The sequence below is a fragment of the Sceloporus undulatus genome, chromosome 2, assembly GCF_019175285.1.
Source record: "Sceloporus undulatus isolate JIND9_A2432 ecotype Alabama chromosome 2, SceUnd_v1.1, whole genome shotgun sequence".
NCBI lineage: Eukaryota > Metazoa > Chordata > Lepidosauria > Squamata > Phrynosomatidae > Sceloporus > Sceloporus undulatus.
In genome coordinates this window covers 235254583-235282405 of record NC_056523.1, presented here as the reverse complement: position 1 = coordinate 235282405, position 27823 = coordinate 235254583, and the positions used below count along the sequence as shown (strand labels likewise).

The window sequence follows — 27823 nt, the reverse complement described above, 5'->3', positions numbered from 1 at the left end:
TGAACTGAAAGAATTCAGAAACTTCTTAATCCACACAGTACTTTGTAATTCATAACAATTCTGTTACTAAATGCATTATTCTGAATGTGTTTCAAAGTTTATAATTTACTCAAGAATTCAAAACTCTTTGAATATATCAGAATTCTCAGCTCACGTCCATATGAAAATGAAGAGAACAACAAAGGCAGGCAGGCAAATAAACTCAGAGGATATTTGAAAGGATTATGTTTTCTGACAATTTTATGATTACCATTTAGCACAAGACAACTCACATGATTGTTGTGCAAAGAAAAGGGTGTGTGTGTATTTGACATGTGTGCTACTTGGAGGAAAGATGTTATGTAAGTGTAATAAAAAAATTACAAAATACAGCTTTAATTATAAATACAATATACATATAATACCAGAATTGAATTGTTTTTCTTGCATTCAAGAGATTTATTCTAGCTGAAGTACAAAGAAATTCTGAAAAATCTTTCCCTTCACTATTGTGCCAATTGGTACATTAATAAATAGTGGATGAAGCCTATCAGGGTGTGGAATGTGTGGTTTTTCCTATGTTGCTGGGCTACAGCTCTTATCAGCCATAGACAGCAAAGCCCATAGTGAGGGTTGAAGGGAATAATGGTCTGGCAATATCTGAAGGATTATGCATTACCCATCTTTGAAAAAAAGGTTCTGGCATTGGTGCATTTGGGAAAAGGCTAACTAGATACGGAGAGTTTTTCTATCATTCTTGTGTCCTCACCACTGTGTGCAACTCCTGGGATCCCTGGATGGTGATGCGGGAAAGTGGTCACTCTTTGAGAAGAATCCTGGGGAGATGTCGTGCTAAACAAAGGCTTTTCAGGTTTCTTCATTGTAGGAGAAGACATATCTGCAATGACAATGCAATACAATACATATGTTAGTGTCACACATTGTTTCTCATGCTACTAAATGACCAACTAATATTCCTTCAGCAGTCTCTAGTCAGAAGATAAGAAATATTTAAATGCACAGCAAAAGTAAGCACTGTTCTTTCATGCCCACCTAGCAAACCCCCCAAATTCAGGAAACTTTTACCAGCAAAGAGCAATTTGACTTAAAGTACTCTATGTAAAAAATGCACATACCACCAGAAAGAAAGAGCCTTTTGTCTGATAACTTTTTTTTTTTTTAATAAAGTAGGGGTAGAGCCAGCATAGTGTAGTGATTTGAGCACTGGACTATGGCTTTGGAGACCAGGGTTCAAATCCTTGTTTGGACATGGAAACCCACTGGGTGGTCTTGGGCAAGTCACATTCTCTCTGCCTCAGAGCAAGACAAAGGCAAATCCCCTCTGAACTATCTTGCCAAGAAAACATCATGATAGGTTCACCTTAAGGTCTCCATAATTACTTGAAGGCACACAACAACAACTCCAAGCAAACTACTTAGTCTTTAAAAATGGAAATGTTACACTGTTGGTATGAGGACTTCTTTCACTTACTAGGTTGAATTATACATATGCAAATCTATTATGGAAGCAGCCAAATCTCTTGCCATGTTCATTCTGACCCAGACTCTATGCACACACTTCACTGTTTGGCTCTCCATTTTTTAAATACAACCTTGTAATATGTGGAAAGACTAGCAGCATAAAAACTATCCTCTATTTCCATGGAGAAATGGTACTATATTTCTTTGGAAACTGAATATAATGGAAGCTTTCCATCATATCTGTTTTTTGTTTGTTTGTTTTTGGAGAGGCAGGAATACTGATTATAGACAACTGGCAGCAGGTCAGGCTCTTTCTGAACTATGTCAGAAAATTCTTGGAAATACTCAGAAAATTCTTGGAAATACTCAGAAAATACTCTGATAAAACATAGAAAGATGAAACAAGTAACCATGAAGTGAATCCATCACTACCTACAAAAAGGCTGCCTGTCCAACTACTGTTGGCGAGTATCATTCCATGGCATCAGAAGATTGTAAAATATCTCTACAACAGCCATTTTTATTACAATTCATTTGACTATTATTATTATTATTATTATTATTATTATTACTTTATTTATAGAGCGTTGTAATTATACACAGCGCTGTACAAAGTCGATAAAATTAAGGAGTATATAAAAGCCTGCCCAAGGCGTACACTCTAAGATAATAACAATTAAATAAAGGAGTTGATAAAATTACCATGTAGAAAAGAAAAGACAAATTAAAAACATCAAATATAAAAGCAAATCACATCACATCAAACATTATCAGACAGCCAGATGATAATCACAAATTCCCTGAGAACGCTTCCCTAAACAATATGGTTTTCAGCTCAGCCTTAAAGCTGGTTAGGGAAGTGATGAGCCGTGCATGCAGAGGAAGAAAGTTCCAGGAATGAGGGGCAGCAAGAGAGAAGGGACGGATCCGGGATGGGGCAGAGAAGATCCTGGGTTGAGAGAGGAGACGTGGACCATCTACCTATCAGAGATTTTCAGAGGAAAACTGAATTGTACTGTCACATTGTATCCTCACAATCTAAGAGCTATGTAAGCAGGATGAGCAAGACAAAAATGTGATAAAATAAAATATATGACTATACTCTGTATGTGATATCCTGAACTTAATTCCATAATAGTTGCAAATAGCACCAGTTTCCTTATTTTGTTCAAAAATGTAGTCTGTTAGGCCACAACACATTCTTCATTCCAATACAAAGGCTATGATGAAAAGCCTCTTGACAAATTAAAATAAATATTTGCTTTTGGCACTCTTACTTGACTGTGTGTTCTCAACACTAAGGAAAACATTCTAGTACTGTTGTCTGGGGAGAAAAACAAGTGTATTAGGAGCAGTTGTGCCTCTTTTAATAGGGTATGGAGCATCTAAGTATCATGTCAGGGGCAAAAAGGAATGAATGATAGGTTCATTTCCCCCTCCCCCCCAATAGTTGGAAGCTTTATTAGTACAAGGAAAAAAAAACACCAAGCTTTGTGCTTTCCGGACTCAAACAAAGCATTTTGGGCAATGGAAACGGGGAGCTACTGGTAGCTATTTGGTCACTAGTGTGGGACTGCTGAATTGAACAGGAGTTGCCCTTATTGCTGAGTGCTGTCTCTTTAACCTGGTGGCAGAGGAGGACAGTTACAATGGGCTGCAATGAAGAAGAGCCGTATTGGCCTGCAGGACAAAGAAAGGAAAGTAAGTGGAGGGTTTTTTGTTTATTTTTGAAGGGACAAAGTGTAAATGAATAAAAATTAATTGAAAAACAAGTAATCTGGAGAGACTGGTTTTTGTTAACTCAGCCCTGACTCAGATTTGTACTTTTGACTTTTGTTAGGCCACCTGTTTCTCAATCTCTATATTTTCCCCTTGATCAGATAAACATCATGTTGCAGTAGCAAATGTAGAAATAAAGGAGCAGCTTGGGAGCTGCAGAATTCAAGCCCCACCTCTGCCTTGTAGTGGTTTGGGACAAGCCACTTCTTATCATCTAGTCCTGCATTCTCTTTCCAAATGTGTCTGCTCAAATACCTCTGAGAAAATTATTGGTAGGACTTAATAAATAATGGCGGGGTACAGACCGCCGCTTTGCGGCGGTCTGCTGCCGCTGCCAGTAGGTCCGCAGGGGAGCCGGAGCCTTCAGACGGCCCGACTCCCGCGCGGACCGAAAAAAGAAGCTCCAAAATGGAGCTTCTTTTTTCGTCGCGTTTGCGACGTAGCGAGGCGCCAGGGGCGCGCTCGCTACGTCAGCAGTGGCGCGACGCGTACGGACGCTAAGCGTCCAATACGCAAAGATGGCACCGGCCATGTAGAAGGGCCGGCGCCATCTTGTACGGACGGAGTCCGTACTAGGCCATGGGGCGTCTAAAAGAGACACCCCTTTTTTAAAATGGGACGTCCTCCGGACGTCCCAAATGGCGGTGCAGAAAGCACCAATATGAACATCACCGTCTCCTTTAGTCTTGGTCCATGGTATTCAAATTTACAGTGGCTCATGGACATTTTGTTCAGTAGACCAGAAGGATATAATTGGGAAGGAGTGTCATCAAATATGTAAATGTGCATTTGAGCGTTTGGAGCCAAATGAAGTTGTGGTAGATAGGGATGGAAAGAACATTAGAAACATTCAAAAATTGGTTGAAAAACTTGTTTATGGAGTGTCAAGAAGCCCAAAGAGAAAAATCATGGAATGACAACAATTTTCACAATTCAGGACATCTTCTACACAAAATTTCCACATGGCTGTTTTGTGCAGAACACAACGTATTCTGAACAGGAATCTGTATTTTCTGAGCAGAAAAAAATACCTGTGCATAAAATGCTGCTGCTTGAATAGAAAAAGTTTTCTGCACTGGTGATTTATTTATTTATTTATAAAATCATGTGTGGCATTTCTGCACTGAAAATAGCATTTTCTCCATGCATAATAGTGTTTTCTCTGTGGAAAAGGCTGTTTTCTGTACAAATATAGTACACACAAAATTTGTGCAGAATAAGTCCCATTGTTGTTGTTAACTGCTTTCAAATTGGCCTTGACTCATGATGATCCTGTGGTTGAGGCTTCTTGCCCATGAGCTCATTGACTGAATCTAGCCATCTGGAATGCGGTCTTCCTCTCTTTCTGCCTTCTACAAGTATTACTGCCTTTTCTAGTGATTCGTGGCTTCTTATGATGTGGCCAAAGAATGAAAGTCATCTTGGTTTCCAGGGGGAGTTCAGGGTTGATCTCTCTTAGGACCCAATCTGTTCTAGGGCTGATTTGTTTGTTATACTCAGGACAAAAGGCTACTGTCAAAACAGGAGACAGAGAAACAGAGTGGTTCCCAACTGACAAAGAGGTCAGACAAATCTGAATTCTTTTACCTTACTTGTTCAAATTGTATGCAGAAAATACAGTCGGCCTGTATCCATTCCGGACCCATCTGTGGATAACAAAAATCTGCAGATGCTCAAGTCCTATTGATCCCAATGGTGGTGCAGCTACCAAAAAGTTAACTCAGGGCCTACTGGGCTGCCTCTGCCCTGTCTCTTCCACATTATCATCAACCATTGGTTTGACGGAGCCATCAATCACCCAGCCCTCCTCTCTGGATGACTGAGGGCTCCCTCCAACCAGTGGCTGATGAGAATGTGAAAGAGGCAGACGCAGAGGCAGCCACTGGTTGGAGGGAGCTGTCAATCACCTGGGGGGAGGGCCAGGTGATTGAAGGCTCCCTCTGACCAATGGCTGTCAAGAATGTGGAAGAGGCAGGGCAGAGGCAGCCCAGAGGGCCCTGAGTTAATTTTTTGGGTTCCAGACAGGAGAAGTCTGGTTTTCTGAGCCCTTGGCCCCTTTATTTCTAATGGCGGTGCGGCCACATGGCTGCACCGCCATTGGAAACAATAGGAATCAAGCATCGATGGATTTTGGTATCAGCAGAGGAGTCCCGAACGGATCCTGTGCGGATACTGATGGCCGACTGTTTTTCTGCATACAGTTTGAACAAATAAGGTGAAATAATTCAGATCTGGCTAACGTCTTTGACTATTGGGAACCACTCTGTTTCTCTGTCTTCCGTTCTGAAAGCAGCTTCTTGTCCTGAGTATAAATTATATTATCAGGACAATCGAGTGTAGTGCCACTCCCATTCTGCAAATCATCTTCAAAAACTAGTTTATGCTAAATTATCCATTGCTTTCATGAAAAAGAAATTAACGAAGAATTATATTCCTTGTAGTAGAGGTTGTTAGTGAGCAGAGTGGGAGGGGGAGGAGGAACTCAACAACTTTATATGTTGGAAGAACAAGCCTCCAACCAGTAGCACTGGATGGCTTCTATGTGTGTGTGTGGGGGGGGGGGGGGGTGTCAAGGGAGGATCTGGTCTGAGGTTAGTTAAAACTTTCAAGAGCTATCCAAGCTCCTGAACCTACTCTGTCCCCCAAGTACGTTCACAACCTTGGACTGTTGTATGGCTTCATTTTTCCCCAATTTATGGCAACTCTAAAGAGAATGTAACATGGGGTTTTCTTAGCAAGATTTGTTCAGAAGGGGGTTGCCTTTGCTTCCTCTGAGGCTTAGAGAATATGACTTGCCCAATGTCGCTCATTGAACTTTTAAGGCTGAGCAAAGGTCCAAACCCTCATCTTCAGAGCTGTACTCCAATGCTCAAACCACTATACCATGGTGGCTTCCACCATGGATACTTTCTTTAAAGTGTGAAGTAAAATCCAGCATTGATTCACTGCCCTACTGACACAAAAGCCACAAGTTGCCACTGCCACCAAGAGCAATCTTTTCCAAACTTTGATTATCAATCAATCAATCAATCAATCAATCTTTATTTCGGACATTGATCAGTATAATATAAGATAAATAAATAGAATAAAATAATTAAATTAAAATAAATGAACTAAATAGGTAAAATAAGTGAAATGGATAAAATAGTAAGTAAAAATTTTGATCAACTTCACTGCAAAAGTAGACTAAGGGGCTATACAGACTGGCACTTTGTGGCAGGCTGTACGCAGGGTGAGGGCTGAGCATCTGCACGCTCCAAGCCCTTACATTGCTGCCCGGGCGCCATTTTGGCACACACCTTTCTAGATGACATGAGCCATGATGACACACCTCTGCCACAGCTCCACAAGTGTGGAAGGGGCTTATGACTCCTCTTCCAGGGAGCTGCTTGGGGTGGCTTCTTTTTGCTCCCTCCAAGGAGTGGATCGGTGCTGCTGTGTGCAGTTGCTGTGGCACTGATCTGGGGCGAAAAGGGATGGCTGCATGCCACCCATCTGTATAGCCCCTATGAATCTCTCCTTATGCATAATGTAAGTGCAAGAAATATTAAATGTACAAAGAAATGAATATTACTCCTAACGAGAAACAAAATAAAAGTACACAGGTTTATAGATTATTGGCAGGAGTGGGAGGAATCTTATGGAAAACTCAATTCAAGAAAAGTACAGCTGTGAGACCAAACTACTCTGAGACCAAACTTTTTCTATTACTGTTATGTATCTTATATGTGTGTGAATCTTATTGCCAGACTGCAGTTCAAAATGGTTGCCTAAGCTTGAGCTTTCAAGATAAAGTTACAACAAAAAATATAGTTACCATTACATATTAAGATTTCTGCAAAATGGATATACCAATGGCAGCTGTACGTTTATTGTAAACCTATTTTCCTGCTATAGCACATCATATATTATTCACACATGTACAAAGGAACTGCATATTTTAAGAAAGAAATGCAATATGTCCAATACAGTGGAATAAAATATGGAATTCACTAGATCAACAGTATATACAGAACTTGTAGCCACAAAGATCAAATGGCTGAAACACTCACAGAAGGTTCCAATGTCCTTAGTATTGTGAAGTAATTCAAATGATTTCTTTGGTGTCCCTAGCATACACTGACATCATAATGGAGTATTTATATTCTATTCATAGTGGAGTAAGAGGCACTGTGTACAACAGAGCCAGAACAAAACTGTTTGTATAGGTTATGGAAAGGAATGTGCTGGTTCCTTGACCAAGATGTTAGACACAGTAAAACAAATAAAGGTGTGGAACAAAGTTTAAAGATTTATCTGATGTGAGTTAAAATAACTCAAATATAATCTTCAGTATTATATGTTCTCTAATAGAGCACAATATGCTTATCTTCCTTAAATCATGGTTATCAACAATGTTATTAAAAAATTCTGGTAATATCCTTCTGTCACTTAAAATGTAGCTCAGTTATCTACGTTTCTGCAGATATGATCAACATATACCACATATTAGAAACCATAATAGCAAAGAATGATTGAAACAGAATAAAAATGTATAGTTTCAATAACACAGAATAAAAGCACCATTATCAATCAGATCTGTTTTTGATGTGCTGTTTTTGAAATAAATATTTAATGCTCTTAGAAGAATGTTAAGTGTTGAAATCTCCAGCTGATATCAAACAGTTATAAGTGAATATGATAGTAATAACAGATAATATCCAAACATGTTTCTATATAAAATGTAGAGGGAATTAAACAGAGGCTTGGCTAGATGAAAAGCTTGAAGTTATTCTTGCATAATGCTATAAAGGTAAAGAATATGCATGTCTGGACTGTGTTATGTTATAAATTTTAAAGTACTAGCACATCAAAGAGATAAAGGCTTATGCAAATTGGAAAAAAAAATTAGATCAATGCATCTCCCAACAAGGTAATTCCATCTACAAAGGAAAGCAAAAAAAGAGTGTTGCTGTGAAGCATAGCGTATGTAGCCTGCTCAACGGCAGCTTGCACAAATGGTGCTCCAGATGTATATCTGTTCAAGTCAGCCCAAGGCAACTATTTTGATCAATTCTAATGTGATAAAATGCTGTAGGGAAAATGTGCAGAAATGTGTTTACGTCAGACTTTAATTAAACTGTTGTTTGCTTCCAAAGAACCGTAGGAAACACTAATGAGACATGAGTTTCAGCAATTTCCTCATCAAAAGCAAAGACCCTCTCTCCCTCTGTATGAAGCAGCCTGCTAACCGAGCAGATCTCTCGATAAATGTCACATGGCACACCAATCAGTAAGCCACCTGTTAATGGAACTTTACTGGAGTCAACTTATGAATGAGGCAGAGTTCAAGGACCCACCTGCCTACCTTGGACACCCGCTCAGCTTTCACAGACTGCAATGCAACGTTTACTTTCCTATGAAGCTACAGGAAAGCCACATAGTGATAGAGATAGAGAAGCAGAATAAATATTGTTTGCATCTATTTTCTCAAGAAGTCCTCACTCGATCCATTTTCTCCCTTTAATTATCATCCTGTCCTCACTGTTGCCTTTCTTTCCAAAGTCTTGGAACGTGCTGTTTACATACACTGTCTTCAGTTTCTCTCTAATAATCCTATCATGGATCCTTTTCAATCTGGATTTCACCCTCTGCACTCTATGGAGACTGCTCTCACAAAAATTACAGACAATCTGCTTCAGGCCCAGTCAAAAGGCTTATAGTCAGTTCTCAATCTCCTTGATCTCTCTGCAGCTTTCAACACTGTTGATTCTTTCGTCAAATTTGCTTCAGAACCTAGGATGTACAGATTTAGTCCTTAGTTGGTTCAGATCGTATCTTTCAAATCAGTCATTTGCTGTGGTAGCTGGAGGTCAGTTATCTTCTCCTTTTCTTCTATCAGTTGGGCTTCCACAGGGCTCCATTTTTTAGCCATTGTTATTTTCTTTATACACCTTATCTCTTGGTAATATTATTAGTTCGTATGGTTTTCAATATTGAACAACATGTTACATCATGTCTCTAAGCTATCCCATCATGGATGCTTCATTCGCGTTTAAAGTTTAACACTGCTAAGACAGAACTACTCATCTTTCCTCCAAAACCTACTTTACAATATATATTTTCTATCATGGTCAATAATGTTCCCATTCATCCTGTGAAGAAAACACATATCCTCGGCTTTATTTTTTATTCTTCTTTGTCCTTCGCTCCTCAGATTCAGGCTGCAGCCAGGGCATGCCGATTTTTTCTTTATAATATTGCTAAAATGAGACCTTTCCTATTGGCTTCTTCTGCTAAGAACTTAGTTCATGCCCTAATTATCTCCCCCCCCCCTTGACTACTGCAATCTTTTGACAGGGCTCCCACTGTCCCACCTTAGTTCAACATTCTGCTGCTAAGATTATCTTTTTAGTTCATCACTTAGATCATGTCATCCCACTTCTGGCATCTCTTCACTGGCTACCCATTCCTTTTAGGATTTGGTACAAGCTTCTTCTCTTAACGTTTAAAGCTTTACACAACCTAGCTCCCCCTTATCTGTCAGTCCTTATTTCATCCTTTTTCACTTACTGCACCATACCCCTGGAACTGCATCCCTAAACATCTGTGGACTATCTCTTCTCTTGCTTCTACTAAATATAAAAGCATTGTGAACTCTTGCTTTTAAACTCGAAATAAAGACCTTCTTGTTCCCTAAAGCATTTGGAACTGTATTTTAATATTGTTTTATGATTTTATATTTGATTATATGTATTAGCTGTTTTCACAGTTTGTATTTTAATTGCATAACCTAATTAATTTTGTATACTTTGTATTTTTATGACTTTTAGATTGTACACCATTGGCAGGCTATATGCTGCTTTCATGATGCCTGTAAAGTGCCATGCAAATTTATGGCACTATATAAATAAACATTAACAATATCAATTTAATCATAGATTCGTACTACTAAACGTAGAGAATTTCTTTCTTCGCATACGGGTGGTCCAAACACAGGGTTGGATTCAAAGAACTATATGGAGAGAGAAAATAGATAGTATAGACCTGTTACAGACCGCCAAAATAAAGCTGCTTCGGGCCTTGTTGGAGATATGCTTTTTTAAATGATGCATGGGTCCTAAGAGTCCGGAAGTCACGCCAAAGCCACACTACATTCCTAAGCACTGGAGTACAGCTTTGGTGCAGCTTCCAGATTCTTCTGATGCATGCATCATTTAAACAGCATACCTCCAAAGAGACCCGAAGCAGCTTTATTTTGGCAGTCTGTAACAGGCCATAGTTATGCAAATACTTGTGCATGAGTTCACAGTGCTTTTATATTTAGTAGCAAGGTTTTTAAATGTTATTTTTACTTGCACAAGAAGCTTGGGCATGCTGTTATACAAACAGAATCTCATCTCTGGGTTTAGCTTCTTTCTCTCCTAGAATGATCTAGCAGGCAGCATCAAAAAGTCCTTTTGTGAGAAGAAGATCCATTCTACATGTGGACCCAGCTGGGAATGTTTCTTAAGATGCGACCCAGTTTTTATTCCCTTTCTGTTTGTTCTTTCCCAAATATTCAGAAAGAGATCAACCCTTTTAAGGTGCTTGTGCAATGCACGTGCATGCAAACGTTCAAAATAAAATCTACTTTAAAATACAATTTTTGTATTGTAAAATTGTTGTCGGTAAAAATAAGCCCAGCCTTGGCTTGATTAAACCTCATGAACTTAAGTCAACTCAAACAGGACTGAATTGTAGCATTTTCAGAATAATGGCCAGCCATTGGTGAGTTGCCAGGAGATGACATTTCAGATCTATGGACAATAACACAGCAACACAGTTTATCTGGCATAGACCTCAATTACCATATTGTACTTTCAGAAAAGAGTGCTTTCAATATAGTGTTTCTTCATGGGAGGCAAAGCTAAGAGATTACGTGTTCTCAAAAGTGGGATACAGATTGAGATTTAATACTGTCAAATTTACTACTGTATGTAGCATCTGCACATGCCACCATGATGAAAACAAAAGGAAGAGGAAAATTATTTTAAAAGCCTCTTGGGGCAGATTTTTATGACAGGTTTTTAAAAAAAATTGAACTCTCAAACAGACCTCGATGCAAAGGATAAAGAATTAAGGAATTCTGCAGATAGGAAATTTACTTTGAATACCAAAATCAAATAGAGCATACAGACTGTCCACACTAAAATCCATTCCTTGTTATATCAAGATTTCTTCATTTCAACAGTACAACTTCAGACAGGGAATTATTTCTTTTATGCCATTATAAAACAAATACAATTTTAAAAAAAACCATGGTGGATTGCTGTAAATTATTCAAAGATCTACCAGTAGAAGCAGACTGACTTCTCCCCACCCTTGTCTTAGGAGGGACAGTATGTATCTGCATCCACAGTTGCACAGCTTTCACAATCTCACATGTTTATCATGGTTTCAAGGGGTCCTTGTGATGTATATGCATGTGCTCTCCTCAGCAAACCCATCCTAATGATGGGCAATTCAGTGTTCTGTAAATGTGTGAACAGACAAGGAAACTCAATACATTTTATTAATGTCTCCAGATTATACAAACCAAGTCAAGTAGCAACATCACTCTCCACAGCATAATTACATCTGATCACAAAATTCTACCAGATGCTGATAAAAGACTCTTAGGTTTATAACCTTTAGAAATATGTTGTGGATGACATCATCTAGGTAATTTCATCTAATAATTTCATAATCAACAGACAGAACTTTCAAAAAACATCATGTTGACTCTAAGGAAATTTAATTGTAAAACACACTGCACTTTGTATTGGATAATACATTATTTATCCGTTAACAACTGGTTATCACAGAGGTTCATAATGCCTGTAAGGTAAAAAGAAAAGAAAAACATGGCAGAGTGCAGCACTTTATTTGTTAGTAGCGTATAGCTAAGTAACATTGGCCTATACCATAAAATCAATAAAGTGAGAATGTCAAATATGTGTGGGTGGGTGTGATATATAGATGTATCTCTGTATATGGTTTCATGACACATGACAGAAAGACAAGAAAATATGTCTCAGAGCAGTCGTTCACATTTCTACTGAGCAGTAGTTCTTACTGAACTCAATGGTTCTTACTTCTAAGTAAAGATACCTATCACTACAAATTAAATATGCATTTTAAGGCATCATATTTAGGAGATATAAATGTTAAATCACATACAGGATGAAATTCAATACAGTGAGTACCACTCATGCTCACCAAAATAAGTGGTCTTAAGCAGGCCTATTTTGTTCTCTGACATAATATCTTGTTCAATATTGCCATTTAATATTCCTATTTGTGCAAAATGTTTCATTTGATGGATTTAGATAGGAAGTATAAGAGCATTAATTGTATATAATAATTACACCACAGTCAATCGTTCAAGACGATTACCGTAATACAAAAAAGATGTGGACAAAAACCAGACAATCCGATTAATAGGGTTTTTTTTTTGGGGGGGGGGGGTATGTGGCCATGTTCTAGAAGAGTTTATTCCTGACATTTCACCAGCATCTGTGGCTGGCATCTTCAGATGCTGGCAAAACATCAGGAATAAACTCTTTCAGAACACAGCCACATACAGTATATCCTGAAAAGCCCACAAAAAACTATGGATGCTGGCCATGAAAGCCTTCTACAACACATTAGTCGGCATTAAAAGCAAGCACACCTTCACTAGTGAGGTCTAAGATACTATTTGAAAGTCTCAAGTGTATCACTTCTGCCTAAATCATACTGTGTAGACTCTTTTAAAGACCAAAAGTACTTGTCCGTTGCTAATAAATACTTAATTGGTTTGGCTGCCTTGAAATGTCAGGAAAATCCCATTCATGACTCATTCTGGATTCCATGTTTTGGAAAGTGTATGTATTAAGACACATTTATAATAATAATAAAAAACCTGGGAAACAGACATGTAATGAAGAAGAATCTGTACTGGAAAGGAGTTAACAGATAGGTGAGAGGATGCAGACAGCCTAGGCCCAATTATCCAGAACATGGCTCACGGCCAAATTAGACGTGACCTGAGAGATTCATAATCATTAGGTTCTCAAGGCCTCGAGTCTAAATAATCAAGTATGGAATAAATGGCAAGAGAACGAGAATTAAGAATTCTAAATGATGTCCAACTGAGAATTTAAATATAGGTAATGATGGTGATCTAGAGAGAATATTGGAGAAAAATACAATTATGAAATAAAAATACCAGGATAAGAGAGCAACAGATAAAATTCTTCAAGAACATGGCCACATAGTTCAAAAAACCCACAAAAAACAAAGGATAAAATTAATTGGGAAATAGTATAGAGCACCTTATCAATTATCTTTTATAAGAGGATATCTACCACTAAAGTGTTGTGAGGCTAAAGGATTGTATATACATTTGTGGTGAAGAGGCTCCTTTGTGTAGAAATTTTGGTGCAACATTGTAAGTGAGATTAACAGAATAGGAAGGCTGTACAGTTGAATAAAGAAAATTGTATAATGTTAAATTTGAAGAAGGGGCTGAAAAATAATGAAGAAAATGTAGTTAAATATATATTAAGAGGTGCCCATGTGGCAATTGTTTTAGGATGGAAGGAAAAAGCAACTTGGAAAATGGATACATATTTAGGAGAATTCTTATTTGATTTTTAAGGGAAAGATTAAATTATATTGGATTGCTGAAAAAAGAAACATGGAGCTTGAATTAGGAAAATTTGACAGAAAAGTAGGTAAGAGAATGGGTATAAAGTAGAAAATAATGTACGGTGGGACCTCGGTATCTACTGGGGATCCATTCTGCCCCGCCCCCCACAAATACCAAAAACTGCAGGATTTCAAGTCCTGTTGTCCCCAATGGCAGCACATGCACATGGCCACACCAGCATTAGGGACAATAGGACTTCAGGTAAGCCCCCATTGTCCCTAATGGTGGTACAGCCGCATGCACACACTGCCACTGGGGACAATGGGGGCTTGCTGTTCACGGATGCTTAAATCCAGAGGGCAAGCCTGCAGATAACAAAGACCCACTGTAATTAAAACCATGACTCACGTTGTTCAAGGTTTTTGATTGCAGTAGGAATGTATTTGACCTCTGGAAAATCATGGAATGGGGAGAGGGTAAGAAGGGAATAATGTGTAATGCCTGGAATAATATTATGCAATATCATGTACTGAAATATTAAATCAATAAACAAAATGTAAAATTTTAAATAATAGTTATGTTATCACGGGTGGTGCTGGCTGTCTTGCTGTCCACAAATTAGCAGTCTCCCACAGCTCCTCTGAATATCAGGAAGGTGGGGGTGAGGGAGTGGAATTTATCTTCATCCTCTTCTGCCATTTTCCCCATACTGTATATTATTATCTTCCTTTGCCAGGAAATTCCTTTTACCTGAACGCACTGTCCATCAATCTATGTGCCCACTTGTCTGTCTGTTAATTTACCTGCCTACCTACCCCATTGGGGAAATGAGGGAAAGTCCCTAAACCCCCTACTCTCAACAGATTCACATCACAGTACTTCCTTGCCATGTCTGAGTAGGCCCTCAAGTAGCAAAGTTGGAAAATCTCTCTCCTTGAGACCATGGGGATCCACTGGCAGTCTGACTGAACAAGATCAATACTTTGACTTAGTATAAGATGGCTTGTTTATTACATAAAAGACAGATCTGGTATGGTTTTTTCACCAACGTGATTATCCTCACAATAGAATTCTGCCAGTGGATGTTATATCAGTGTCAACTGGGCAAGTGACATCTCCTTTCCACACCACAGCCTTATGTCCATGAAGATATACTCCATGGGGCTAGAGGACCCTTTCACAAATTTCTAGATAGGTTCCAGATGAAAGCTTCTGACATATTTCTGAACTAAAGAGTTTGGAACAATTAGATAAATATCTTTAAATCCACCAGTATCTGGGAAATTTTATCAAGTTCAACAGTAATCAATAAAGGTATGGAAACTAGTAAGAGAGAGGAAGCTAAAACACAGTTTCATTTGACTACTAACACTCTGATTTTTGTTTTAAAAATACTCTGTAATAAAAGTCACAAAGAATATAAGACAGCAATTATGAGTTAGGATGGAAAACAGTTAATAATGCTTCCCACCTGAATCCAGTATAGCAAGAGTCACAGGAAAATTGTGTTCCCTTCCCCAAGATCCTCATTGGCAACACAGCAAGCTGAGAAATGACACTGTTTTAAACACAAAACAGAAACATAGCACACAAGATGTGTCCTGCCTTTCTTTGGATTTATGTTTGTATCTGGAGTAACTAGCCACTGATGTCTCTTTGGCTCTTTCTGATATAAATGTATTATGGAACTAAACTTATTGGATGGCCCTTACCTTGGTAGCTAAAAGACTTGTTCTCCAGCACTGAAATACAACAAATTGAAACAACAATATAGTACATTCAAGACAGCTATGTCAAGTCAGCATTAAAGACACTGCTGCTTATGCTCTGTGGTCGGCAGTGTTTTAGTGCTTGATTTTATGTGATATGGATGGCCCCACTCGATCCCATGTTGTAAACCCAAACTACTCCCACAAGTCCTTGTTTTTCTCCTTCTATCTTCTCCACTCTCCCCCCCCCTTCATTGGAAACAAAAATAAAATAAAATAAAATGTTTTACCTATTTTCATTTATGATGAGACTTATGTTGCCACCCCTCCCACCATGGACCCCCTCCTTTTCACACATATGTTTTCAAAAAGGAACAGAAAACAAAAGTAAAATAATGGGAAAGCTCATTAACCACTGTTTATAATAAATCAGAAGTGCAGCTAAATAAGTGAAGCTCCTTTCCACATTTACTTCCTATTCCCCTGCTTCTAAGAAACACATGGAAAGTTTTTTCCTTCTTTTGTATACTTAGTTCTGGGTGAATTAACAACTTGAGTCCATACTGATTAACGTAAGAGTGAAATCACGAATTGCTCATTATTACAAAATAACTGCTCCTGATTACAGAATAACTTAAAGCATAAGTCTTTTATTAAAGGATCTTCTTCTGTTTCCTTTTAAAATCTCTTCAACCTAGTTTAGGCTTGTTCCTCTACTCCCACAAATAAATGCATATCCACTTATTTCTTCCAGAGGAAATTTAACCATAAATGTGCCTGTATTTGAAACACGAGCAAATGCTACTTGCAAACGTATACATGAATTACTTTTCTTAAGATCTCCTACTCAATTATTTCCACAGCTAAATCTAATGTCATTAATTTTTGTTAAATCAAATGCAGGAATTTGATATTTTAATAAAGTTATTAAAAAGTATTGACTGCCAAAGCTGTGATTGTTAAGTCAACAAAACTTGCCTTAGGGTTGAATTCTAATACTCTGAAACAACCATGAATTCTGCTAGTAATAACATTGAGAGAAAGATTGGGTTTATGTGAAGGTTCCTACTAAAATGCTTTTGATACTATGGTGCCAAGACTTTGAAAAGTATAATTTCTAAGAGCATCAGACAGACAAACTGCAAGCACTAGATTTTGTATGAAATGTGTTTCAATATCTACTAACAGTGAGACAGAATTGTTATCTTAGGCATATTGATGGACCAAGAGAAAAATAAATGTATTTTTGATAGCCAAAGTCTCTGAATAGACTTCAAATAAACACAATAAAAGTGAATCTATAAGGCATGTATACATTTATTAGCATATAATAAGTATTAAATATTTACAACAGTACAACAAGCTGCGAGCATAATATAGACATATAACTCTTAAAATAAGCTTTTGGTCATGCTTTTGACGGAAGTGAATACACAGTAATACAACTGAATGTTATTCATTAAGATAAACTCTAGCAGAATAAATGCATTTGATAGGTGGAGGTTGCTACTCCATAATAAATACAACACAATTCATAAGTAGTCACTTAGTAATTTACTTTTGAGTTCTGTCCTGTGTAGGCAAGCAAATGACCTAACTGACCAGTTATGGTTTTCAGCTCCTGAACAGCACTGCCTACCTCCTCTTTTAATTCTCTTAGTTCAGAAATTAAGATATCCATTTTAGAGAAACCATGAGAAGAGGATCTATTCAGGAAAGATCCATCAGGAGATGGGCCAGTAATGAAAGGAATTCCAGGAAAAGCAATTCCAGAAGATGGGGAGATTGCAAAAGATGGCAAAGGTCCAGAAGAAGGATATCCAGGGGAGGTTACTTCTTCCTCATCACATTGTGGTCCACCAAGGGGTAGATGGAGAACAGATGAAGGAGATCCCAGAACTTCTGTTTTAATTGTAAGTTGTGGTTCAAACTGTTTGTTGCTGTTGAATGCAGGAGAACAACGGGAAACCGAACATGATGAAGAAACTGTAAAATTAAAATGTATTTAATTGTACACCCTAATATACAATCCAAAAGATATATCTATATGCATTAAACTTTCTGGAATATGCAACATTAAAATGCTGTACTCAAGCAAAAATGCCATGCTATTTTTTTTTTATTCTTGGGCAAATATATCATTATATACTACCTGTGGTGACAAGTTTGAATTGTTGGTGGACTATGGAACACAAATGACTGCCATTCTTTAGAAACAAACATTTGTCTCCCCCCCCCCCAATCTTTTTATTTAAAAATGCAGTGCTTCTTTTCACAAAATATGTCTCCATTTCTCTTTCAGAACCCTTGAATAATAGAAATGTGTGCATCCTAATTTATTTTTAAATTATTCCCATTTCTTAGCAACATCCTCTTTCCACTGAGGCAACTGTTGTTGTCTTTAAATAACACAAATCAAGCCCTATAATCATAGAAGTGACATCAATTATCATTTCATTATTACATGAAGCTGGATAAGGATGAGAAAGAAATGCTGGTAGTGAAGGACTATTACTAAGCATAACTGATAATTCCTTCTCATTAGCACTTCATAGCTTTGAGTATTATATTCAAGACCAACTAGGATCCAAATAGCTCCTCAGGTAGAAGCAGTTCTTTTATGCATGCCTCGGGGCTTTCTAATTTGTCCTGTGTTTATAGCTTTTTGGTCTACATTGGTGACCACCCAAAATTCTTGTGTGGTTTGAGATTATTTCAGCAATTTCGTGCAGTTAGATATGACTGGTTGTACAGTAGCAAAGTGAGCCCTGAAGGAACATATATGGACACTATAAGAGCAGCTTGGTTTTCACTCTGATTACATTTATAGACAAATAAGGACAAACACTGAGGCCTTAGAGGATAGCAGGAAATCTTATTGTTCCATTGCTTTCACCTGACAACTGCTGAAATAGATGAAGTATCAGCTGGTGGTGCCTCAGTGGCAGAAATAGCAAGCATGCGGTGCCCTCTTTTCTGGCAAACCACCATGGTGGTGCAGATAATATGTCTGGTTCTGGATGCCAGAAATCCTAATCAGAAACTCCAGGCACCTTAGAAAGGACTTCAGAGACCTCAGTGCTCCCCAAACAGTTTCTGGGATCCTGGCCAAATGTGTATCATGCTTTGACATGCTGTATTCGCTGCATGTTTGTCTCAAAGAGACATAAGTGGATAACACTGCATAAAATCCTTGCTGGGCAAAAAGAAAACCCTGCTCTCAAATCTTAGGCTCATAGCCTACTACTGTGACGTTATTCTTTGGAGGTTTTCTTACAAACTATTTTTAATGGATTTGCACAGCCCTATTTCCTTTTTTGTCAAGTTCGTGAGGAATGCATATATACTGAGTTCCCTGTCTCTCCCCCCCCCCACAATGTCATACCTCATACCTACACTATTTCAAAATAGTTTCCCAACTAACTAAGTTAGCAAGTAAGGAAAATTTATGCTGAAATAATTAACAAACAGAATGTTGGTTGCCACCAGCCAACAGGTATGCCTAAAAGAAGTATCATACCATGCTGAACACTTTGACTTAACTACTATGTGAGAGAGAGAAGAGAAGAGAAGAGAAGAGAAGTGAAGAGAAGAGAAGAGAGAGGGGACAGAAGGAACAGAGGGAGAAATGCCATTCCACTCCCTTTCCTACCCTGGCTTCCTATTTTTTGCTCCCAATAGCCAGTATTTAATGGCTGACTTACTCACTCTATACTGTTTTTCTTTTGTTGTCTACTTATGGTTTCCCCAACTAGAATATCTTTTCTAATGTTTCTTGTACTTCTGAAAATTGTATGATTCCCCCGGGCATGTTCACATCCCTCCTTTTGTATAAAGAAGCATTTGGGGTTGCTTAAGCACTGACATTTGGGAACTGGGATTGTTATCAGGATATGAAAAAATTAAATATAATCTCCATGATGAACGTTTCTTAATTTCATAAAATGCCCTCTCTTCTCAAATTGTGATTTGAAAAATTAGAAATATATTACTTACCAATAAGTGTGGTTCTGCATATTCATAGTTGTGGAGCAAAGATCTCGGGTGCTCTTGAGCTTCAGGAACCTTCTAGAAAAGCTGTGCCTGCCATTATTGCATGATCATACTCTTATGGCACTGGAGGATGTGAACTGAGGTTATAACCAACCTCATCTTCTGCTACTAGCCTCAGAATCTTAAGAAAGCAGCAATGTGTTCAATATTATTTCTTCGTTCTCCTTTGTGATGATACCAAGTTCTCTCGTATGGAGACCCTTCGCAAGCGCAGGTTCTTCCTACCCTTATGTCTGAGGTTAGAGGAAAGCAGAACCAAAGCCTCCACAAATTTCAGTAACTCTGAACCCGAGAAGAGCATGAAACTGAAAGATGTGTAACTAGTAAGCAGATTACTTGGACAGACGATGATCCTTGGGAACAAATTGTGTCAGGTCCCCTGGTACTTACCAACTCAGAACATCAAAGCCATCTTGTTGATGCTGTGCTTGCCTCAAAATCAGAACTCAAATGTATCTGATCATGGCAACAAAAACATCAGCCTCTATGCTTCTGGAGATCCAGAAAAGCCTGTTCTGATAATATGTTTCCCACCCTCTTAAAGGCAAGCCAATCTAATCCAAACATCCTTCATTCTTACAAAGTCTGGAATTCATGTGCTTACAGATTCAGGATGCACTAGCCAACAGTCTAATTAACAATGAAAGATGTTACTCATTTCTGAAGCACATGAGTGGAAGACTATGCATTCGGTTAAGAAAGGTAAAGTGACATGAGAAACATAAGTTAAAACTAAATGAAGATACAGCAAAGAAATCAAGTCAGTAACCATGCCCAGTGCACAGCAATGCAATGCAAAAATTAACAGACTAATAGGATTCCAAGTAATCTATGCAACAGCACAAACACTTGCATTACTATAAGCTAATACTAATTATCAGATAGAAAGAATAAACTATAGAAGCAGCAAAACAAAACAAAAGAAAGATACTGCAAAGAACATGAAAGAAAAAAATAGCGATAACTGAACACTTTAATAAATCCTAGCCCCTAAACATCTATTCTGCTATACTCATGAATACATTCAGACACATTTTTCTTGTTATCTGAAGGTCACCAAAGCTTAAGCACCACAGAACTCTGCACTCCACAGCTAGAACTATGCAGAGACCACCATGACAAGGAATTTAAGATTATTCTATATAAGCATCCCATTTTAAGAATTAGGTGACTCTCACAAAATTGGTAACAAAATCCCTTGAGAACAAAACAGAAAGACTGTCCAGATATTACTCCCCCTCCTTCAAGGATTGGGAAAAGACAGCGGACATGCATTCTTCCTCTCTGTTCTCCTTGGCATGTGGAGAAGTGATTGTACAAAGATGAATGTGAAATTTCCTAAAATCTTGGATACAGCAATTATTTTCTCAAACTGTGCTAATATATAGGAAAATTGAGATCTCTTGATATAGCCAAAGATTAAATCCCAGACTATGCTAATGGACTACTGCTAATACAATTGGACCTTACCCTATAGCACTTTACACCACCCAATAACCTGCTCCACAGGGTTTCCCTACCCTCCAGAGCAGAATGTGAAGGGGACCTCGGAAGCTCTGGGGAAGGGGGGGGGGAAGTCTCTTAGATTCACTGATAAAAACATCTCTTTCACCAGAATGTCAATGTTGGATCACACCCAGTCACTTTTATATTTGACGAAAGCAGTGGAGGAGGAAGAGGGAAGGATCAGTTTTTATCATTCTCCGTGTAAATATGGGGGGGGGGGGAGGTCAAGGATATTATTTGAACAGTCCCAGAGAATGTTCATACTAAGATCACAAATGTATAGATGCTCCTTAGGTGGTGTGTGTATGTGTGGGAGCTTAGTCTTCCCCTGCTTACAAAGAGCTATAACTAAATGAAAGTTTCACACTTTATACAGTGGTGCCTCGGGTTACGAAATTAATTCGTTCCGCGGCTAATTTCGTAACCCGAAAAACCTTCGTAAGCCGAATTGCCATAGGCGCTAATGGGGAAAAAAGCCGCGGCTATGCCGCGGCTCCATTTAAAACAGCGCCGGAGTTTTTTCGTAACCCGAAAAAACTTTCGTAACCCGAAACAATAAATCCCTATGGGATTTATTCGTATCCCGAAAAATTCGTAACCTGGGTATTTCGTATCCCGAGGTACCACTGTAATTCACCACATAATGGGAAAAATACAATATAACCAAATATTTTGGGCCAAGTGGAAAGAATGTACAAATAAACACAAATAAACAATGTTTATAACAGTCTGAAAAAGGAAGAGAGGAAGGGGAAAACTGAACTGGCTATGATCCAAAGGGACTGAAATCCACAGATATCAAATAAAAGCTAAGGGACCTTTTTCATTGGCACAACAAATATTTTCTATAGTGTAATTAACTATTGAAACAACGGCAGAAGCCATATAAAGCTACAAAAACTAAATGTTACTTTAAAAATTATATAGAAATTCATGACTATTATAAATTCAAACCAAATCTAACTGCATAACATGGGCTATTCATGTTGATAAATGAATTAGAAACCATCTTATTACAGTCGTCCCTCTGTATTGGCACACTAGACATCGACAGATGAGCACAGCCCATTATCGCCAATGGTGTGCATGCATTATTGTCCATGGTGGTGTGGACACATGCACTTCAGCATCCATTTGTGATAATGGAACTTGAGTTCCTATGATTTTTAGTATCTGTGAGGGGTCCAGAACTGAACTTCTGCTAATATTGCAAATATAACTAAGGAATTGTGTAAACTATTGTGAGCTAAATCTTTGAAAGAAAATATGTATAACAGATTCTTCAAGCTAATGAATCCTTTGTCTAGATTAAGAAAAAATAGCACCTTGTGTGACAGAAAACACAGAAGTAATCTAAGTACTTTTGTTTAACACACTAGAGCTCTTTAAAATGGCAGACAGGGGTCATAAAATTCCATGGACAGAGCGAAAGCAAGATAAACTAAAATAATCTAGTCAACATTACAAAATTTTGATTGCTTAACTACATACGGAAATGTTATTTAAAGAGTTGAATCACATGAACCGATTTCAACAATATAATGGCATATTAGCTACTATTACTATTGTAATTTAGCTATGAATTTGGATCAAGGCAAACCTTTGTATTAAGACTACCTGACTAAAACAGAATGAACTGATTTAAATAATTAATTTATTTTTTGCAGTGTGTTTTGGACCTAACTGTAATAAATAAAATTTGTTGAGTTGTGAATAACTATTTTCATTCATTTTCAAATCTGTTGTTGTTGTTGTTGTGAACCTTCAAGTCGCTTGCGAATTATGGACACCCTAAAGCAAACCTATCATGGGGTTTCCTTGGCAAGTTTCTTCAGAGGAGGTTTGTCATTGTCATTCTCTGTGGATGAAAGTGTGTGACTTGACCAAGGTCACCCAGTGGGTTTACATGGTCGAACTGGGATTCGAACCCTGGTCTGCAGAGTCGTAGTCCAACACACACGCCACTACACCACACTGGCTCTCATTTCAAATGGTATGCTTTAAATATAACCAACACTGAATTGTGAATCTTTCTGGAAAATATTTTAATCTTAGTTCAGATTTTAATTCTCTTTTTAAAACTGAAATGCAACAGTGTAATTGTAGTTTTAAAAGAAATTACAGAAATCAAAATATAAGGCTGCAATCTTACAATTTATAAATCTCCTGGTAATAAATCCCGCTGAATCAATGTGCTTATTTCTGAGTAAATACACACAGGAACACACTGTTAAGAACTTTTAAATAATACAGATTTACTCACCTTGATCTCTTTCATGCCATGTCCTACTCCCAGCAGCTGGTGAATTTGGGGAAGGATAAAAGTCCCCTGTTGGGCTTGGTTCCATATTCTCATCTATGGATATAGTTTTGGGTCTCTTACTGTAAATATATAAGAAACAGTATTTATGGTCAGAAAACCTTATCAGTCTGCGCTAAATCAGTCAATGTCTACCTAGAGATCCCAATCTATCTGTATCTTCTGCCTACCCACAGTTAAGCTTTTCAGACTAAGGTGAGGAAGATTTAAAATGTATTCAGTCAGGATGCCCACTGGGTGACCTTGGGCCAGTTGCTATCTTTCAGCCTTCTCTACCTCATAAATCTGGTATGATGATAAACATGGGGAGGAACCACATACACAACTTTCAGCTCCTTGGAAGAAAAGTGGTATGTAAATGTGACAGATAAAATAATTAACATAGATTATCTAGATTCTCAGAAGAACCAAGATTTTGCACTTCTTAAATTAACAAATTACTACTTGTCATTTAGCCAAATGTGAGCTAAATGTGGGTGTGCAGATCATTTTGATAACAAGGCTTGATATTTGAAAACTTCCACTCTATTTCAGTGACAGGTGCTGATCTCACAAAAAGTGTCAAAATAGCTACTTATTTTTTTTTATTTCACCAACAAATATTTACCAAAATTTAATGTACACAGGTGTAACTGATTAAGGAGTAGCATTATAGTATACAAAGCATGATAAAGTTACAAATCAAATACTATGTTCACATTATTACACAGCCACCATCACCAGATTCACTTGGTGAGAAGCACTGTAATCAAGTATCAGTAACTAGATCTTCTTGTAATAAACTCACCTGGTTGGTGGAGAGGATAGCGATCTTTGTAAGTTTACACCCGAGTTCATGTCATGATAGTATGGTTGACTTGGAAGTTCTCCAATAGGGAAGTTTACTCCAGCTCCCTGGGTTATCGGCGCTAAAGAACAGAGCATAAAGACTGTCAGCTCTATTATCTGAATAACTTTTCAATGTTCAATGCAGGTGCATTAAATTCAACACACATTTTGAATAATGAAAAACAAGTACTATAGCAAGCGTTATTCTTGCTGACATTGTGCCATTACTTTGTTTCAAGAACTGTAGTTTTGTCACTGTCAAAAAATGAACAGAAAAAACTGAAAATTACTTGAACAAGTACCATACACACACACGTTGTAAAAGAGTATAGTAAGTTCCATATTATGTATAAAACAATAAAATAATATAATGATCTTTAAATACAATATGAATATGCACTTATGAAAACAGAATACCTTATGGAAAATAAACTCTATTCTGCAATAATTTTTAGCTTAAGTGCTACATGCATTATTTTTATTTTCATTACTCCAACAACTTGCATGCAATAAATTTGTGTATTTATTTGTTTTTGATGTATACATATTCTGTGCTACCATGAAATTCTCATTACAATTTATTTGCTATTTCAAAAGGCAGAAGTTCTAAACTTACTACATGTCAAAGTATAAAGCCAAATACAACTATAACTGTTTTCACTGTTGATTATTTCTGAATGACAGCAATACAATTTTGAAAATTAAAAATGGATGCTTTTATAGAACCACCCTATACTTACCAAATAATAAGTCAATAAACATGATGGAATTAATGTTTGAGCAAATGCTATTGATTTTTATAACTGTTAATAATTTTAATGAATATTATGTAGATAGACAGGTAAGTCCTCTCACACATAAGTTTTGAGATATTCCCACACTATAAAAGTACAGTGGAACCTCGCCATACGCGGGGGATCCGTTCCAGATCCCGCCGCGTATGGCGATTTCCGCCTATGCTCAACCCCCATTGTAAACAATGGTGGCTTGTGCACGGCGGCGCGGAGGTGCACGCGGCGCAACAGGCGCGCATGCCCATTCAACTGAATGGGATGTGCCGCCCCACGCACGCGCCGCGGCTTGAGCGTGTATGCTAAAGGCCGCGTATGGCGCGCCCGCCTATGGCGAGGTTCCACTGTAGATACAAAAACTCTAGAAAGCTGGATGCTGGTATGGTGGAAACACCAATAGAAATAAAAACTTCCACCTGCTGGTAGTGAGAATGGCCTTCAAGTCACAAGACACTGACTGCCACTCAGTGACAAAATACTATGGTCATTTATCATATATGATATAAATCATATAATATATTCTTATATTTGTTCAGATAATTTACCTAACTGTGGGAAGTTGTCCTGGTGGATAAAAGATTTCAATATTATTTGCCTTTTCCTTGTTATACAACCAAGAATGCTGACTACAATGCACACATAGTAACAAGGATGGAAAGAACATGATCAGTATCAATGCTCTCTAGATTTTGGACTGCAACACTCAGTATTTCTCACTATGAGCTATACTGACTAGAATTGCTCAGACTGACAGTGCAAAAATACTCTCTGGTTGAGAGAACAGGGACACAAAATTGTTAGGTCTAGCCAAAAGAAACTATCAACTGCAACTGTACAAGCAGCATGCAGACAGCAAACTTTCACAGCAATAACCATGTACAGTAGCACACTCACTCCATTTATTTCTTAATTTTTCTGATTTAAATTACATTTCCTTTCTTGTTGACATGAGGCAGCTTGTTTAGTAAATTTCCATTCATTACCAAGATGTTCAAGATAACCTAAGTTTATATCCTATAAGCAAAGCTTGATTTATAAAACTCTGAAGGGAATTGAATTGTTTGAATAACATGGCCTGAGACTTCATTAAATCAAACCTGGTAGTTTCAGTTGTATGCCTGTAATAGTGTTACTTAAAATACAATTTGCTGTGCTTATTCAAAAAAGGTAGCTGAATAATAGACCTGCCGTGCAATTCATTACAGATTTACTAAGATGTTTATCCCACTGAGGTCAATGAGAGTTACTGCTAAGTATGTAAATACAATTATAGTCACAAATCAAGATCCAATGGTGCTGGCTCTGCTGACCGAACTGGGAGGTGTCCAGTGAGTGATTTCTGCTGCCTATAGCCAATACATACCCTTAAAACATCTTTGGTGAGCTACGAAACCTTCTAGAGGAGGGGACCATCCACAGTACACTATTGTAACACAATGGTTCCACTTTAATTGTTTTGGTTGCATCCTGTGGAATCTTGGGATTTATCGTTTGGTGAGGTGCTAAAGCTTTCTGGTTGAAAATTCTTAAAAACCCTTTCTAAATTGCAAATTCCAAGATAGGACAATAGCAGTTAAAATGGGATCGCAGTCCTCTATTTGTGTATTGTAAAAGGGCCTCAGGGCTTTGAGTGATGCCAAGGACAGCAGGCAGTAAAGAAAGAGATGCAAGTCCTATCACATGTGGTGACAGTAGCTCAATGTTAAAGGCAGACTGCAGTCTTGCTTATTTTGTGGACTTTATTCTATAGAATCCTATGAGAAACTGACTTTACTCAACAGGCACTGTGTAAATACAATTAATCCAAAAATAAGTTTCTCAAAGACAATCAGTTAATTTACAGTACTATATTTCAAAAATTCACTGGTTCTACGGGATTTCAAGTTTCAGTGAATTTACTATTATTTTACAGCTATATCAAACTGAATGTTAATTGAAAAATATTGGTTCTGCCACCACTGTTTCTTTACTTTTTTTGTGAACACAGCAGGTATCCTTGTGTTAATATATTTAAACATCTAGAGGCTGGGGAGAAAGAGTGTCTCACAGATGTATTTCTGATTTTTTTTAACTTGATCTTTCTTCTTTAGTTTTAGAATCTTTATAGAATCTTAACCAAAATAAATATAAAATAGTATAATAAATATAATATAGTAATATAAAGTAATAGTAATATAAAGCATATAAACAAATATGTTTAAAATTTTAAAATGCTTACTTCTAGACACTCGCACCAGTTCTGATACGTTGAAGACTCCTGATTTTACAAAACTATCTTCAAGATACACTGGAATGAAAAACAAGAATGCAATTAGTACACCTGAAGGAGCATTAAAAGTAATATTTCCCCCCAAAACAAACAGCCTCTAAAAATAATGGAATGAGTTAATATGAACATGACAAGAACCCAAGGAGCCACACTGCAAGGAGTCATGCTGATTTAGACCAATCTGGAAGATCCCAATGTGGCACAAGTTATCATAATATGTAATATTCTCTTTTATTTTCTTCTTTCTCCTTATACATTTAGATGTTGATTTATAGAGAAAGTGATAGTAGCATAGACTAGGACAGACAGTGAAACTGAAACAAGAAAATTACAAATTTTCCTTTAACAAGCATTTCCTGTACTTCAGGAATGGCCAGAAGAGAAAAAAACTGTGTTTTGAGCAGTGAATTTAATAAACAAGGACAGAGAATAGAAGGAAGGGCTGCAGCATAGACCATTCTCATTAGAGAGATG

The 27823-nt window shown here is 37.6% G+C and overlaps 1 protein-coding gene across 14 annotated transcripts in view; it reads right to left on the bottom strand.

Moving 5' to 3' along the window:
• The window catches only part of NFIB (nuclear factor I B), a 236187-nt gene that overhangs the window by 57617 nt on the left and 150747 nt on the right, over positions 1-27823 (bottom strand). For 13 of the 14 annotated variants that reach the window (XM_042453790.1, XM_042453789.1, XM_042453796.1 and 10 more), the window contains exons 4-7: positions 27299-27367; positions 24249-24369; positions 23405-23523; positions 749-877 (exon numbers count right to left, since the gene is read on the bottom strand). In XM_042453790.1, the coding sequence (XP_042309724.1) occupies positions 749-877; positions 23405-23523; positions 24249-24369; positions 27299-27367 (438 nt within the window). Of the gene's footprint in view, positions 1-748; positions 878-16892; positions 17569-23404; positions 23524-24248; positions 24370-27298; positions 27368-27823 lie in introns of those variants that run through there. The other variant, XM_042453800.1, reaches the window with a different exon arrangement.